The 18182-nt window shown below is 43.0% G+C and overlaps 1 protein-coding gene across 4 annotated transcripts in view; it reads right to left on the minus strand.

Annotated features, from left to right (window-relative positions):
- The window catches only part of SIK3 (SIK family kinase 3), a 249773-nt gene that overhangs the window by 26754 nt on the left and 204837 nt on the right, over positions 1-18182 (minus strand). For all 4 annotated transcript variants that reach the window (XM_057552059.1, XM_057552056.1, XM_057552057.1 and 1 more), the window contains exons 7-13: positions 5900-6018; positions 5248-5358; positions 4859-5002; positions 4349-4426; positions 4129-4238; positions 2633-2786; positions 2211-2366 (exon numbers count right to left, since the gene is read on the minus strand). In XM_057552059.1, coding sequence (XP_057408042.1) covers positions 2211-2366; positions 2633-2786; positions 4129-4238; positions 4349-4426; positions 4859-5002; positions 5248-5358; positions 5900-6018 — 872 coding nt within the window. The remainder of the gene's footprint in view (positions 1-2210; positions 2367-2632; positions 2787-4128; positions 4239-4348; positions 4427-4858; positions 5003-5247; positions 5359-5899; positions 6019-18182) is intronic.

Raw genomic sequence — 18182 nt, forward strand, 5'->3', positions numbered from 1 at the left:
AGGCTGGAGTGAACAGGGTTAGGCAGGAAGTGGCTACAGACGAGGCAGGAGAGGAACACTGTGGCCAGTTATAAATGGCCTTGAATACCACATTAAGAAGTTTATTTTGAGAAAAGGCAGTGGTGAATCACTAAAGATTTTAAGCAGGGACATGATGTTACAAGATTTATATTTTAGAAAGCTGGCTTGCTTTAGTTGCAGCATGAAAATGGCCGGTGATGAGGATTAGAAGACAAGCCGGAACAAGGAAGCTGGTTAGGAGGCCACTGTGCTAATCCAGGCAAAGGATGACAGTGGCTTGAGATAGATAGAGAAAGGGCAGTGGAGATGGACAGAAGTAAGATACTTACTTCACAGGCACTGGGTAACTGATTTGACATGGGGAATAAGGGAGAGGGAAGAAGTAAAGATAATACCCACATTCCTAGCTTGTCTAACCAGGAGAGTGACGGTGCCGTTCACTGTTACCCAGCGGGAGAAACAGGTTTCACACAGTCAGGATAAGTTCATTTGAGGACACGTTGAATTAAAATGGTAAGTACTTGTTGAATAACCAACTAAATTCGTGCAGTCGGTAGTCATGTATACAGAAGTACAGAACTCAGAAGAGCATTCTGGGCTGGAGAATCACTCAGTAACTGAAATTAGAGAAGTGGACAAGATCACTCAGAGAGAGCATGGAAAATGAGATGGAAACAGGGCCTCAGATAGAACTCTGGGTTTCACCTACTTCAAGGAAAAAGAAGAAAGGGAATCTGAAAAGGAGAGGCAGGTGGAAAACAAAAAGCAAGGAGAATGGGTAAAAGACGACAATATTTCAAGGAGAAAAATGGTCAGCAGTGACTAATACAGTTGGGAGGTCCAAAGAGATAAAGATTAAAAATGTCCAGTGGATTTACCAACAAAAGCTTGTTCGTGACCTTGGTAAAAACAGTTACAGTGGACAGAGTAAGTCACTGCACCTCCCATAAAGCTGTTCCTGATCCTTCATAACCTACATTGAACTTGCCCTTCTCTGAGTGCCTCTGCCATCTACAAAGTCCATGGTCTTCACTCTGGTATTTAATCACATAGGGCCTTTTACTGTTATTCCAATACTTCACATATGTGGATCTTATTGTCCCATATTATAAGCTCAGTGAGGCCAGGAACTGTGAATATAAATTCTTTCCCTTTCCCGACAGCAGTGTTACTGAAAGTGTGGCCCGTGGACCCATGCCAGTCCACAGACTGTTTCGTTACCAATCCAAAATAAGGTAGGTAAAGAAATAGAGAGTAAGATTTACAAACCTTTACAGCAACTTAACGGAGTAATTTTTTTCTGTTGAATCAAATAAAATTTAGCCTTGCAGCAGTTCATATATTTAAAAAGTTTTACTTCTCTAATAATTCACTTTCATTTTATTTTACAAAGGTATTTATCCCTGATGGATGGACTGAAGGGGAAAAAAAGGTCCTCAACTAGAGATACATTAAGAAGCACTGCCCTAAAGCACCCAGTAAGGGCTATGGATATAATTAGCACCCAATCTTAAGGTAGTATGAGACTAAATGAATGAATAAATGAATGAAGGAAGGAATGAATGAATTTACCTATGACAGAAAAATAATCAGAAATAAACAGAACCCAGCGGAAGAAAAGAATCTTTGAATGTGACCATCATATAAAAAAAAAAATTGGGATTGAGAGATACCAACTGTCAGGTTTGAGCTTGTGAAAGCCAAATAATCAAGTGATTCAGGTTGTACCAAAAGTGTGAGGTACTGTTAATCAAAGGAGGAAGGGTTGGTGAGAATGTAATTTTGGAAACCAGTCTAAAAAGCAATTAAGTCCAGAGAAAACTGTTAGCTTCCGCTGCCCTCTGGCAGGGAAACGTTATCTGCAGGAAGGCCAGGCCTGAGGCTAATGCTCCCCGCCCACCCGCCCTTGAAGCTGCAGCCGCCCTTTATGCAAGTATCTATAAGTAGCCCCCTGAGGATGAGGCCTCCAGAAGCAGGCTGCAGTGTGGAAACTATTTGGTTAAGTGAAGAAGTTAACCAAAAATTAACTCTGGAAAATTCTACCAGCCTGAAGAAAATGGGAATGACACTGAGCATCATACATTGAGGGAAAGGAGAAATTCAGACATTTAGGTTGGAGACTCTGGGTTCTACAACCTCTTTATCAAAGGCCTCTGAGAAAGCAAGTTGGGCTTCGTGCTGCAACTCACTGGTGTCATGGTGACAAGAGGGGAGGGTCCCCGTGGGCGCTTCAGCAGCTGCTGGGCATGCAGTTGGATGTTGGCGCCTCCATCTGATGCCCTTCGGCCAAGGGGGCCCATTCCGTTCAGCAGCTGCAGGGTGGGCGGCTGTAACAGGGACTGCTCCTGTCAGTAGAGTGGGAAGGGACAGATTGGTGAGGTGGGGGGAAAGGCGGAGAGAAAACAGCGGCACTCTAATCTACTGAAACTAAGGGATCCTACGATGGTGACGTAGAGTAGAGAAATCTTCCCTCTCACCCGAGCTGCTTTGCAAGAGAAATCATCCTTCCCTATAAGGACAACCTTAAATCCTGGGGACAGTCCCTTCAAGTCTCTCAAAGGGAGCTCTGATGTGCATCCTTGGGGGCAAGCCCTCTCCCGTTTCCGGGTACCTTGTACTCCAGCTGCCCAGCTGGCTGCAGATTTTGCATGGGCAACAGGTTGTGCATGAAGTTCATGTTAGGGGCCACCTGCAGGAATGGAGCCTGCGGGTTGACTCCAGGAAAGCCAGGCAGCAGCTTCTGCAGATCTTCCATAACCTCCGTGCTGATGGGAAACAGGATGACAGAGAAGTTCGGTTACGATTCTCACTCACAACCTATATCCCCAAACTGATGAAACTGCTAAGTTCGGCACAATTTATTTTGTTTTCTTTTTCTACTTTCCTCCTAAATTTGTATTTCCCTCTACGATCCCAGAGCGAGTAGAAGCGTGTGGAACCTGGCGCTCCGCCACTTTACTATCTGGGGCTGGGGATCGCCATTCTTCACGGACCACTCACGTAAAACCAACAGCTCTGAGCCAAGAGGAAACGCTGGCCCCAGTCCAGTTCAGGTTTCCAAGGCCTGGAGGTGAATGGCAAGTTTCTGGAGGACACAGGCCATCCACTAAAACAATGGCTGCCCGAAGTAGCAACTGATTCACCAGGGAAAGAATGCAATCGGTGCCGTCAGTGCTGATGGGCAGATAAGCGTGGATCTGTCGAGCTCCGATGGTGGGGTTTACCACACACTTTAAAATAAGAGCTCTTTCCGAGACACAGGACTCCACCCCTTTGCAGCTGACGCAGTCTCTGGAGCCAGAACATTCCCCTATTGCCTGTTTGATCGTAGGCTGAGAATGAGAAACGTGAAGCAAGCAAACCAGCAGGCAGGGGAGGCTTTTTTGGAAATTGAGAACTCAGAGAAAAAAGAACCCTAGCTTTGCCCCTAGCTGAGCTCTCAAGAGAGCCCCGGCCACACCCTTTTCTTCCCTCCTCAGTACAAGAAATAGCCAGAGAACAGGGGTGGCTATTTCAGTGGTGAGAATCTCCAAGTGCAGAACAAAACCGGGAGAGCTGGTCTTCAGTCCACTTCCCCAGCGTGAGGGCAGCAGGGGACACACTGAAGGACTGTTTTTGGGAAACACTTGGGGAAGCTGGTCCTTATTTGGCGTGGTTTTGGATTTTTGTTTACTTAATTTTTAACATATACAAATTATATCATACTATTTGTCCTCACTTCTTAGATGAGTCTTGCATTAGAATATATGGCAAACAACATCTCTAAAGGCTGTCAAACTCGGATGAATTTTCAGGGGTACCTTTACGTGGCTTGGATCAGAAGACCTTAATCTTTGTGGGAAAAGACATGCTATGCTCTTCACCAAAGTACTGTGATTACCTGGCACGATGGTGGCTTTCAGCCCACCATCCACGAGGGACAGCGCTGTGATTTTTAGTCAAATCCAGTCTCATCTACCAGGGGCCCTGAACTGGGTTAAAAACATGTCTTGGCCACTGGATTAGATCTCATCTGGGAGATACGGTGAAGTAGGGAAAATGTGCCATGGCAGGAACTCAAAGTCAGTGGGAGTTCTCTGCCCGGGTGTTAATCGGGCAGATACTCACCGTGGGTCGGCCACGCCCACTGTGTGCCTCCTCATCGACAAATAGCGGACCAGCGCTTCAGGGGAAGGCTCTTCACCCTCGTCACTGTCCAAGTTCACCGTCCCATCCGGCTGAGGAGGAGAGAAACACAATCAAATTAGAAATAAGAAATAAGGAAAGGCAGCAAGACTATGGGCAAGAAAGTAGTTTCAGCCGACAGCTATCAGAGGTTGCTACTTGCCTCCACGATTTGATTCTCTGGGTTGATGAGCTGCACCTGGGGAACGCTGATGTTCACAGTGGTACCAGCCTGCTCCGCCTGGAAAGCAGTACGCACATATACACACATTCCTTCGGTACCGGAGGGAAATAGTGATAGGCTTGCAAAGCATTCTTGATTGCTAAACTCTATGTTTCTACCTCTGAGTCTTTGGTTCCTCTGCCCTTAGAAGCTACCAGGAAGCATTCTTTAGAGAGGACAGTCTCTCTCAATGATTTGCTGTTTCTTTAAAAAAAAAAAAAAATTCAACTATTGTTGTCCCTCCCAAGTACTGGGACACTCTTCCATCCTCTCTGTCAAAGAAAGGTTCAGTTCTTTGCTTGACCTCTGACAGAGCAAGAGATGACAGCCGGGAGGGGACAGAGGTACGGAAGAATAGGAACTCTCGTGACCTAGAGTTAGTGAGTAATGGCTAACCAACCCCCCTCCATCTTACTTGTCCCGAATCTGGTCACTGGAGTTATTGCCCACCTGGATGTTGACTGGTGCTTGAAAGGTCATGGCTCGGGGCATGGTAGGAGGTACTCCGACACGCAGAGTTTTATGTCTCTTATGCCGATCACACAGCAGGCTGTAGATTGCACTATAGTGATCATAGGCATCTGATCTTAATGACTACCAAGAGAAAAGGGGAAAGAGCAAAAAACCTGGGTGATATGGCATGTCAATGACCAAAACCCTTTTAATAGTAACAGTAGAAAACCAAAGCGCCTTCTTTCCAAGGCCCAGACAGGGGCAGAGGAAGAAGAACGGGAGGAAAACAAAAAGATCCAAGTTCCCAGGAAAGAGGAATAATGGAAAAGGCAGGACAGAGGGAGTACAGCTACACCCCACCTTGTCCTCCACTCGTTTACAGATACCTGTAGTGTCCGCTCTTTGTCCAGTCCCATGTCCTCCATGGCTAAGAGGACGTCCTCATTTAGGGGGTCCATCTGTCTTTCTTCCTTCAGCTGCTGGCATTCAGCTATTAACTGTAACAAAAAAAGGCAAGCTATCTAACTCCCAATTAACCATGTCAAGATGGCATATCATATATAACGAACAAGCTGTTCCATGCTGCCTAGCTTGGGATATTTTTGGCCTCAGACAAAGCCTAAGCAAGAAAGCCCTGGGTACTCAACTAGGAGCAGATAAGATCATAAGGCCACTATTTTCCTGAGCTCCTTGGGGTACCCGGGATGGCTACAGGGGTTCAAATAAAGGAATGCTACGGGAGCCACTGGACTGAGCACACTAAGAGGAGGGAAACAACCCCGTGGGAGGAGGCTGCACGGCCCCAAGAGCCAGGAAGGGACTCTGATTTGAGGACAAGCAGCAGGGAACTGGTATCACTGTTCTCCAACAACTCAGCTGGTTTAGGATTCCTTCTTGCTGGCTTCACTTGCTTTAGGATTACACAACAGTTTGTACCTAGGCCCGCCTTTTCAGCTCCTGGCCTGATTACAATCTCATGCAGAAGAGACTGCAGTAGCCCTAAGAGGAGTTCCCTGGGGCGAGTGGTGCCCAGCTCACCCTGTCAAAGCTGGGATCAGCGTCCCCGAGCTTCATCCACTTGTGCTTGCAGATCTGCTCCATGGAGAGGCGCTTGTTGGGGTCTAACACCAGCATGTGGCGGATCAAGTGCTCACATTCTGCAACAGACACAGAGCCTGCGTCAAGGTCAGTGAGGGAAGCACCAGTGGGGCTGAGGAACTAGAGGCAAGGTGAGCAGGCAGATTTTCAAGCTCCTGACTTCTAATTTGTTTCTCTTGCTTTGTGATCCTTACCTATGTCCTTGCTTACTCCAGGAGAGACTGGGCAAAGGCAGAAAGAGGTGGAGGAAAGAGAAATTCAAGTCTGGTAGTCTGGTTAATTAATACCTTCACTAAAAGTCAGATCAGAAAAAATCTGGGGATAATCCCTGGATTTCATTTATTTATATTATGTACGACCTCATTTAAGGCAATTAACGAATGTCCTTCTGAAGAGATTCAGTTATCTTACAAGGTCCTCAAAATAGTTCCTCCCTCCTCTATTCACTCCTATGTGCATACTAAGGCTTTCAGCTTAGGGTCCAAAGCACTCATCAAAACTCAAGGAATTAGATGTTCTGATGGTTCCAGGTGTGGGGAGAAAGGCACAGGCACAGGATGCCTCCCTACCAGACACTGGGTCTCTGCTGGCCTTACTGATCATCTTCTCTGCGTTGTTTAAACATTCGCAGGTGCATACATCTGGGCTCTGAGCTAAAGAGATTCAGATCAAGAGATGTCTCTCTCGGGGAGCTCATGCTACAGAATATATTGCAAAAAGAATGACGGTTTCAAAATCAAGACGCCTATATTCTGATTTCAAAACCACCCTCTTATTTCTAAGTTTTCTCATCTGTAAATTGGGGGTTTTGAGGATGAAGGTGGTGATGATGATAGAAACAGCAGTATTAAGATACTCTTCTGAGCACTTTACACAATTATTTTTATCTCATTCAATCCTCACAGCAATCCTAGGAGGAAGGAACTATCATTCTCATTTCGGAGAGGGTAAAAATTAGGTGCAGGGAAGCCAAGAAGCTTGTCGAAGACCACATAATAGGTCAGATTTCAAACCAGACAGTCTGACTCTTTAGGTTGTTGCTCTGATCCACACCCTATCTCACCCAGAACCCGCAGAACAAAGTCCAAGGTCCTTTGACTTTCCCGCGCTCCAGCACACGGGCCTTCTTTCTAGTCTGTGTGCGTGCTTCACTCACCCCCTCCAACAGCATTTACACGCGCTGTTTTCCTCAGTCGGGACAGCCGCTCCCGACCCCTCACTTGGCTGGTTCCTTGTCATTTGGGAAAGGGCTTAAATGTCACTTTCTGAGAAAGATCTTCCCTGGCCGCCTCATCCACCTCAAGTAGGCTTCCAGTCGCTCTCTATTACATCACACTGATTTTCTTCACGCTAATGACTTCTTTGTGAAATCACCTTGTTTATTTACTGCTTATCGTCTAACTCCTCCCCCACCCAGGTAAGGTCCATGTCTTTCTTATTGCTGTTTCCAGCACCAAACCTGCAATGCCAAAGATGATTATTACACCTAATAGGAGCTGAATAAACAGCTGCTGAATACGTGAATGAATAAATATTTATTGAAACTCTAGTCAAACAAGATTGTATTTGTGGAAATGCCTTTTAAAACTATAAAATTCTCGGGCTTCCCTGGTGGCGCAGTGGTTGAGAATCTGCCTGCCAATGCAGGGGACGCGGGTTCGAGCCCTGGCCTGGGAAGATCCCACATGCCGCGGAGCGACTCGGCCCGTGAGCCACAATTACTGAGCCTGCGCGTCTGGAGCCTGTGCTCGGCAACGAGAGGGGCCGCGATAGTGAGAGGCCCGCGCACCGCGATGAAGAGTGGCCCCCGCTTGCCACAACTAGAGAAAGCCCTCGCACAGAAACGAAGACCCAACAAAGCCATACATACATACATACATACATACATACATACATACATTAAAAAAAAGAATGTAAGCAGACAAGAATAGCATTAAAAAAAAAAAAAACTATAAAATTCTCTATAAGATACAAAATTGTCTGTTTCTGTTTTACTCCAGCTGTCCTGAAAATAAAACTGGCCAGTGAGGGCTTCCCTGGTGGCGCAGTGGTTAAGAATCCGCCTGCCAATGCAGGGGACACGGGTTCGAGCCCTGGTCCGGGAAGATCCCACATGCCGCAGAGCAACTAAGCTCGTGCGCCACAGCTACTGAGCCTGTGCTCTAGAGCCCGCAAGCCACAACTACTGAGCCCGAGTGCCACAACTACTGAAGCCCATGCGCCTAGAGCCCGTGCTCCTCAACAAGAGAAGCCACCGCAATGAGAAGCCCGCGCACCGCAATGAAGAGTAGCCCCTGCTCGCCGCAACTAGAGAAAGCCCACACACAGCAACGAAGACCCAACACAGCCAAAAATAAATAAATAAAATAAATAAATTTATTAAAAAAAAAAAAACTGGCCAGTGATAATAACAATAACAATAATAAATTAAAGAGACTTTAATAAGTTAAAAGACTTTTCATATACAAGGCACTGTGCTTACCAACTCTGTTTCATTTAATCTTCACAACAACCCTATGTTAGATACTGTTTTCAGCCCCATTTATAAAAGAAGAAACAATTAACATAATCAACCACTGCAACCTAAAGGGCAGAGCTGGGACTTGAGAGCTCTGCTCTTGCACACTTTCACATGGATACAAATCATTAGGTATGTTTTTCCAGAGTAAATTCAACTCTGAAACCCCACAATTTCTGCACCGTTTGGCAAACATCATTCTGTATCACCATCGTGAAAGGAATACAAAGAGTAATTAAGACAAATTACTCTTAATTTTTAATTTATTCTAACTTTAAATGAAAATACAACAAAGCAATATATCCCTATATCAAACTGATATTACGGGAATCATCAATTTGTTCTTGCTTTATGATCAAAAGTATATTCAAATGCAGTGTGGATCTCAAAGGCTGTAGTTCCTATATCCCTATAAAATAAACGCCATCTACAACATTAAGCTTTTATTAAAATTATGTCTCCAGAGTAGCAAGGCTAGATGCCACAATTGTAGCCTCTATGTAGATGATAAATATCATTGCCACACATCTTTATGGTGTGCAATTACTTGAGAGGAAAAAAGTGTTCTTGATTTAGAAAGTTACTAAAACTAAAGACCCCCGTGTAGGGAGAACGCCTGGGCCTGATTCCAAAGCTGGGAAATTATTGTTAGGCCCTCTAGATGGCACTCTACTGTTTTCTTTTGGTTTCCATACAGCATCTAGTGCATGAACGGTATCCACATTAGTTCTGAATCAGATGACCAAGGCAGAATGATGTTTAGTTACAGGCTCACTTTAAAACAGAATTTTCAAGGCATTTTATTAAAAACGACAATAACAAAAATTAACACCACTGTAATAAGTTCTGATTAGAAGATGTATCTGGTTCAATATCAGGATCTTGAAGCCTCTATTATCATCCTTAACCATTATTTGGTTTCAGATGCCTTGAAAAATCTCCAGAAAAATATGAACAAGAATTTATACACAAAAATTTTCGTGTAGTTTTAGTCTATTCAAGGAGCCCCCAGAGCCTGTCACAGATTCCCCAGGCGTCTACAGGTCCCAGGCTGAGAACTCCTTGCTGCGGTGGCAACACCTAACGGATACAAGCTCTTATCTGTGTGCCCTATATAACATACAGCGCCCAAAGGAGCAGAAATCTAACACTCTTCATATGTTGCACAGATGGTAAAATATGACAAAATAAGGAAAGCCAGGGTATTATTATCGACTCATGTTTCCTAAGTGTCACATATAGCTCAGGAAATTATATTCAAACTAGACTGGAAAGTACCATTCTACATAAAACATGGAAAGAGGGTGAAAACAAAGGAAATAAATGCTTTCAAACCTAATAACACAATTAACCACTGGACAGTCAATTGAAATGAGTGGAAAGAAAATGGGACCTCAGATCAAAGAGTACAACAACATCAACTTTCCCAGATGCCAAAGAGAACTCTATTTTAATGTCAAAAATGTCCCCATCACTTGTTCCCTCTCAAAGGGCGGACCTTTGCTACTGAATAGAACTGAAGCACTTGGGGCAGTGCAGGAACCCTCGGCTCTGCGTGTGCCCGAGGGGGCTCCCTTCAGAGCTGCTCTCCTCTGCTCCTCGCAAGCGCCAAGTGGCCTCTGCAGTGAAAATCGCTGTGGCCCCGCGAAACCTGATGCCGCCAGAACGGTGACTAGAGGATGCCCAGCTCAGGCCCTGCCCCGCGGCGCTGACAGGCATTTGGATGACTTTGTGGAGAGAGGGCTGCCGTATGGGCAGGGTCCTGAAACGGGAATTAAGTTCAGACTGCCATCTCAAGTTGTAATTCCATCTGAGGCTGGGTCTTTAACACCTTTTTCTCTTTTTTGACCTTGATAATAAACAGCTTTCTCTAAGAGGCTGAAACCATTCAGCCCGAAGGAGAAAAAAATAAAGGATGAAGAAGGGGAGTTAAAAACCAACTTCAAATTCACCCAAGATAATTAATAGAAGCTCTGTCTCTAGTTTCCAAGATAGAAGAAATAAATAGAATAGCTTAAGAAAGAAGTTCCTGACTAAAACTTTGAAAACATGTCCCCCGAAGACAGGGTAAAGGTCATGAGGCTGATTTATCTTGGAGAAGAGAAGGTGTAGGCAGGAAGGGGCACACTGGGTGTTCGTCAAGTATCTGAAAGATATTTATACAGAAGACAATGTGCATTTATATTTTGCTGCTCCAGGGCCCTGAATTTGGAATAATTAGAAGTAACAAGTTCAATTTAGGAGAAATCTTTATTATAAGAGTTGATCCAAAGTACTTGATCAAGGTCCTAGGGATCTAAGGAGGGGCCCCTTAGGGAAGTGAGGGGGGCAGTCAAGTAGGCAGGGCCATACCTGGAGCACAGCTAATTTTATTTATTTTATACATTAGTGTTCTGAGTAAGGTTTCATTTTAAAAATTAAGTCCAGGGACTTCCCTGGTGGCACAGTGGTTAAGAATCCGCCTGCCAGGGGTGGTGGTGTGATGAATTGGGCGATTGGGATTGACATGTATACACTGATGTGTATAAAACCGATGACTAATAAGAACCTGCTGTATAAAAAAATAAATCAAATAAAATTAAAAAGAAAAGAATCCGCCTGCCAGTGCAGGGGACATGGGTTCGAGCCCTGGTCCAGGAAGATCTCACATGCCATGGAGCAACTAAGCCCGTGCACCACAACTACTGAGCCTGCGCTCTAGAGCCCGCGCGCCACAACTACTGAGCCCGCATGCCACAACTACTGAAGCCTGCACACCTAGAGCCCATGCTCTGCAACAAGAGAAGCCACCGCAATGAGAAGCCCACGCACCACAATGAAGAGTAGCCCCCGCTCGCCACAACTAGAGAAAGCCTGCGTGCAGCAACAAAGACCAATGCAGCCAAAAATAAATAAATAAATAAATAAATTTTAAAAATAAAATAAAGAACCCCCCCCTTAAAAAAAAAAAAAAGAAAGAAAATTAAGTCCAGAAGCAACTGAATAGGATGAACTCTTTGGTCTCCTCCAACTCCAAAAACCATGTAACTATGAAAAGGGAACAATTTGACCTGAAATAGTATCCTTATTGTCACGAGAAATGTCTAATCAGAGGCTGGCATTTGAGATGTCGTTAGAAAGGCCCCCAGTATGAGGTGTGAAGAAGACTTGGGATCCTTGAACGTCTCACTGAGCTCTGTGTCCCCAGGGCCTGCAGAGCACACGGTATGGAACAGGTTCTCAGTCATGCCAGTTGAAAGAAACACGGGACTAGGTGACTGCTACAATTCCTTCTAACAACTTTAATAATCTGATTTCCAAGAACACAGAATAGAATAGGCATTCTCCATGCTTCAAGCTAGAAAAAGCAGCCAACTATCGTTTTACAGAAGATTAAGATGTGGCACTGTTTGGGGGCAAAAGCCTGGATCAGATGATTTCCAAGGCCTCCCCTTGCAGTTTTAGAGTTCTCTGTGTCATTCACACAGAGGGTACTTACTCACTGATCTTTTCTGAGGCTGCACAGAATAATATGTAAATCAGATTACTACGTGAGGAGACGTCTGCATGTGGCCTAGCCATAGCGTCTAGGTTATGGTACAACAAACCAAAACAGCTCTTGGCAGATAAATCTTCTCCATAAACCCTGTGGATGTGTCTGAAAGTATTAAAATGTATCCTTAGCCTCTTAAGAGAGTGAAGGTGAGAGAAAGAAAAGAGTGGAAAACACATGGAAGGAGGGAATGAAAGATTAATAGAGCAATTCATTCAAAAATATTATTTAATAATAATTACTAACATTTACCGAGCACTGTATAAGAGCTAGGCAGAGTGCTAATTAAAATAAATTAACCCTTTAAGTTAATTTAAGCATTTAATTCACACACTAATCCTTATTAGTATTATAAATATTTCACAAGTAAAGAAATTAACAATCAAGTAAGTTAAGAAACTTGACCAGATAATAAGAGGCAAAACCAGGATACAAATTCTGGTCAGTGTTATGCCAAAGCCAGAGTTTTTAACCCATATAATACCTAAATTAATTGTTGATGTATTAGGTAGCAGCTAGAGTATCTTTATAAAAACATATCAAATCAATTTCACTCCTCTTCCAACAGATCAAATGCCATGTAGTCACCACAGGTTCTATCACGATAGAGTCACCTATAAGCCAAGTTCCTAGAAAGTGGGCTAGGTGATAACTTCATTGTCGGAAGGCTATGAACAGCTGGAAAACAGTGTTACGGGGAATGGCAAGTTGCATTAAGGTGAACTGAGAAGGCGGGGACATGACGGGGAGGCTGAAGTGCGCTACAGAAGAGTGAGCTTGGTTTATCTACTCCGGTTGTTGCGTGGTGACGGGGACTGGGATGGAAGGCTGGCAACGACAGGCTTCCCCAGTCAAGGGATCACAGGCAGGAGGGGCAGGCAAAACTTCAGGGACTGGCCCTCAGAGTCTGCAGGCTGATCCCATGATGGAGGAAACGCCAACTGTCCCTTAAGCCCTTCAAGTGTGGCCAAAGTACGGGACATGCAAAGCAACCACGTTCAGCTCTGTGGGCAGAGGAGTGGTCTGAAAGGAACTGAGTCACAGATTCTTTCTGACCACATAAAACTGCTTGGAGCTGGGGGAGCAGAAGACATCTGTGTGCCAGGAGGCATGGGAAGAACGCGAGGAAGAAGCAGTCACCCAGGAAATTCATGCTTCTTACAGGTCCTTGGAAGAGGGTATGGTGCGGTTTCTCACGGCCTCTTGCCAGTCAATACTAGGTGTGTTCAAAGGTAATGCCAAAACATGTAGCCCAAGAGCTCTTTATTTTCAATAACTTTAACAAACTTCTTAATAAGGTTTAATTCTCCTGAGCAATTCAAATTTCAAAGAGAGCACTATTTTTCTCAAATCTCAAAAATCCAAAAAAGAAACACAAATAAATTGGCTAAAATGTGTTTCCCTGAAAAATGAATTAACTTCATTTTTTTTTTTTTAAAGTTACATGGCACTAAAGTCTTAACACTTTTCAGAACAAGAATACCATGTGAAATACTGTCTGATTCTGCTATCCACTTTGGCCAGCTCAGGTACCAGTCTGGGGGAGAACTGACACTATTACAGCAGACAAACAGAACAAGACGGATGACTGGTCTGCAATGACAATCTCTGGATGGAGCACCATGGCTTTGATAAGAATCTGTGTTCTGGACTTACAAATGTTTGTGACTCAGAGCTCCTCTTTAATGCTATCTGCCTTTTCCAAAAGAAAAAAAGAAAAGAAGAAGTCTGTCATAATGTCCTGATCCTGTCATAATCATGGCTAAAAGAGTGTGCTATCTTGCAATGTCATGATCGCTACAGAAATAATTAAAAAGAAGATCAATAAGAAATCATAGGTGTTTTTGTCAAGATACCTTCTTTCGGTATGAAGATGGCTGGAGTTAGGAACCCTCACTCTGCTTGTGGACTAAGTCCTAGAAATGATATTTTTTAACATGCCCAAGGAAACCCTGTCATTGTCACCTGTCAGCTAAGGTCAAATCTATCTTACATAGCAACTATTTTAAAATCTAAACAAAGTAGACAAATGGCCTTAAAATATGACATTTCTACGTATAAAGAACATACACTGAATGCACTGTCATATACCTGCATTGAGAGATCGCATAAATGTTAAGTAAAATCATACAAAATACAGGGTTTTTGTTGTTGTTACAATGAAATTTTGTTATACTGGATATTGCTAGAACAATGGTGCTGTAGGTGTTAGAAGATTTTTACTCTATAGAAATTAACTTTGATACTTTACTGTTACGATAGAAATGCATAAACATTTCTAACTTGTATTTCTAACTTTAAAGTGATAGTCAATACCTCAGTTTTATACAATGAAAGAAAATACACAATCTTGGAACTAACTCTAATGGAACTTAATCTGTAATAATGTTGGTTGTGATAAGATTTGACTCATAATAAACAAGCACTGAGATCAGCTCCTCTAAAAGAAGTGACACTGAGGAAAAAAATGTCTTGTTTTGAAGCCATTTGCTTTTAGTTCTTTTGGGGAAAGAAAAATGGGAGTCCCAGTACCAAAGCATTCCGTAAAATTCCTACAAGGATAGCCCAACAGCAAGAGATCAGACAAGGAAGTAGAGAGTGATTTAAGTACAAATTCTACCACCACTGGTTTCTGCAAATTATTGTCAGAATGTTCTGGAATAGAAATAAAGTTCCTTACAACCAAATCCTGTGAGACACTTTCTATGGTTGAACAGAGGCCAGAGGGAGATGGCTTGGCACAATTTAGCAAATAATGATGGCGCAGATAAGAAAAGCTTCTATTAGGAATCCATAAAGTTAGGCTGAGAGGCTAAAACTTCCATTTTAACAGTTTATCAACCTGAGATAGACTAAGGAGAAAACAAGTGTTTGACCCATAGGTATCCATTTATTAGAAAACTAACATCTATTTCTTGAACTTTGCTTATTTTCAAGGTGGCTGTGATCTTGCCAGAATTAAGATTTAGAAATTAGGAGACGCTGGCTTAAAGGCTGGGGATGACGACACTTACCTGCAGCCTTGACCTTGAAAAGCCCCTGACATGCCACACTGTTATACTAGAGGCTGTCCAATTTGCAGTTCACATTTTTTAAATAAAAATTTGTCATTTACACTACCTTATTATTCAAATATATTTTAAGTCCTAACAGCAATCATTATAGTGGAAGAAAACTCTGGTTCAGTTTTACATCAGAGTCCAATACATAGTCCTTGATACTAACACTTTTTTCCAAAAATAATCCAGATGCAGATGGGCAAAGATATCCATTCCAGGACTCTCTGGATACTGGGAATAACCTGTGAGATATGTACTCACTGAGAATTAAAGTACAATCGAAGACAGTTAGGTGGCTTCTGAAGCCAGAGTGCACAGGCTCACATCTCAGCTCTGCCACTTCCCAGCTGTGTGATTCTGGGTGTGTTACTTATCCTTACCATGCTTCAACTGTCTTGTCTATCAAATGACAATAGCAGCCTACCTCATAGGGTTGTTTTAAATATTAAATAGGTTAATGCAACAATGTCTGGTACCAAGAAAGTGTTCAATGGATGTTAGCTACTATTCAAATCTCTGGAGTCCTTCCATCTAGAACTTCTTCCCTTACTCTATTTTCCTCTGTAGGGTTGCTGAAGCTAGGAGACAGTGTGCTTGAAAAGGGTAGTAAGAGATAGGGCAATACCCATATTTACCCCCTGGTTTTCTATCATATTAGGTAAAATCACGGCAGAGCTGGTCAGGGGAGGCTTGCTTAACTCTGAGGTAGCCCTAGCCTCGTTCCTGACATCATGTGGATTTCTGCACTCACTAACACGAAAGCACTACACAGGTTGTCTCCCTAGCGGCTGAGTATACCTTAAAAAAGTATGAGAGAACTGCTTTGAGGACTCTGCGCTCCTTAGTATACGGAGACTGACAGGCGAGTTACTTTAATCTCCTGTCCCAATCCCGCTTGCTGTGTGGTTCTTGATGAGTAAGCCAATCGGGGCAGAATCGTTTGCATCTAAGTAGAAGCTTTTTGGCAGTAGCTGCACGGTAGTCTCCGTCAGAAGCATAATGTAAGCCTGGGTCTTGCATTCCCAGGGATAAAATGCTTATGCAGTATTACAATTAATTAAGTCACACTGAAGTCTAATCAATAAAGACTCAAAAATACTGTCCACAAGAGATCTCTATATACTTGCCTCAATGCATTTTTTTCACTGTAAATTAATTTTTCTTCAGCTAAATATTGGGCTGGCCAAAAAGTTCGTTCGGGTTTTTCCATAAGATGTTACCGAAAAACCCAAACGAACTTTTTGGCCAACCCAATAAATGACTGATCTTACTATATCTGCTAGCAGGTGATATAAGTGGTGAATAAGACAAACTAGGCTTTAAGAAGTAGGCCTCTGATGGTTTTTAAAAATATACTGGTAGTGACTGAGCTTGGTGCTCAAAAACTTTACGTTGTTGGCTTCCGTCAGTGGGACCGGAACTCAGAGAAAGCGACTGCTAACATATGTGGCCATGTCAGGTCTCACCTTCTGCAGAAACTCAAAAAAACAGCAAGGTTCAACTTTGAATCCTTTTACAATTTAGGCTCAGAGTTTTACCTAACTGTTCTCTGGGATGCTCTGAGAAGTTTAACCCAGAAACACTTGCCTAGACCAAATGTATTTTACTTGAGACACTGAAAGCCAACCCTATCGTAGATCAAACCCTTTTAAAAACTAGAAATCACTTGACCTGGTCATTTACATAATAATGTATATAACAAAAGTACGTAAAACCAATTAATAATTCAGATCATCAGTGAGTTACCTATCACTTTAATAATAAAATGCAAGAGTCTGATGGAAGAGTCTATAGGTAAGTGATGATTCAATTTTTCACTAAAAAAAATTTGCTGAATATTTACGCCATACCAGTTGCTCTTAAGGCTTATGGGAGGGTGATGATGTGTGTGTGAAACACAGTTCTGATATAAAGGAGTTTGCATTCTAGGGAAGAGGAGAGGAAGACACATACATAGCTATTGAACTAGGTCGTATAATATCGATCCCCCTTGAATAAATCCTCTTAAATTTATACCACTGTCATTGCAACTTGGAAGTATGTCTTTAGTATATCTCGGGATGTCCACGAAGGGAAGGTTGTATCATACAAACAAGACTAGGCCTAGAAATATCCACTAATTGGGAGGACACTTCATTCCACACATTACTGACAATAAAGAGATGCTTAGAATTCTTTAACTGTATCCATTTGTGTAGCATGGCCTCCCACACAGCTGTAGATGCTCTGGAATTCAACTTGGCTAGAAGAAGCTGGACCATGAGGCCTTCCCCACTCGGCCACCCAAATGCTCATTTGAAAAACGACACCAGCTCTGCTGGAGTTTCTGGATCCTTCTGGCAGAAAAGTGGATAAATTCAGTTCAAGTCTATGACAACAGCCTGAGAAAAAAAAAGGATCTTGTGTTTTAGGACTTCCTCAACTACATTATTATCTGTAGCACAGTAATGGCTGACCTGACAGGCTGGAAAGCGGCTGGCTCTAGCCTCCATATAAAGAATTAAAAAAAAAAAAAAAAAAAAAAGAATTAACTGTGGGTCTAACGAGGTGCAATTATGCCTAGAAGCTAGAGGTGTAATCAGCAAAAAGACTCAGGGACAGACTCTAGGTTTCCTTTACATGAACTTGAAACTTTTTGGTACTTGAAGGAGGTCTAAGCTGAGAGAAGACTAAACCATCTTATGCATTCATTTTCTCCCGTGCCTTTATCCTTCTGACAGCAGTCTCGAAGGGCCTTGGGATTCAGGCCTACACTGGTAGGCAAGGCCGAGCACACATATGTCCCTGAGGGCAGAGAGATCACACTAGTAACACAGCAACCGTCTAATCATTTCCTAGATTGGGTTGTTTGTCATTTCCTGTACTTAATCTTACAAAACATGTTATTCCTACTTAGGGAATTACTTGTCCAGGATTAAAAAGTGACCACATTTAGGATAATTATGTTGGCGTTCTATGAGTCTTCAAACTTCCGTGTTAACGTATATCATGTTATAAATATTAGCTCTTTCTAAGTAGTTAAAATGTTCCATGGTTTATTTCTAAGCACTGAGACACAATACGGCTGACAGCATGGTTAGCTATTTCACCAGCATCCACTATCGGAAGCCAGCT

Source organism: Balaenoptera acutorostrata, chromosome 9, assembly GCF_949987535.1.
Source record: "Balaenoptera acutorostrata chromosome 9, mBalAcu1.1, whole genome shotgun sequence".
In the NCBI taxonomy this organism is placed as follows: domain Eukaryota; kingdom Metazoa; phylum Chordata; class Mammalia; order Artiodactyla; family Balaenopteridae; genus Balaenoptera; species Balaenoptera acutorostrata.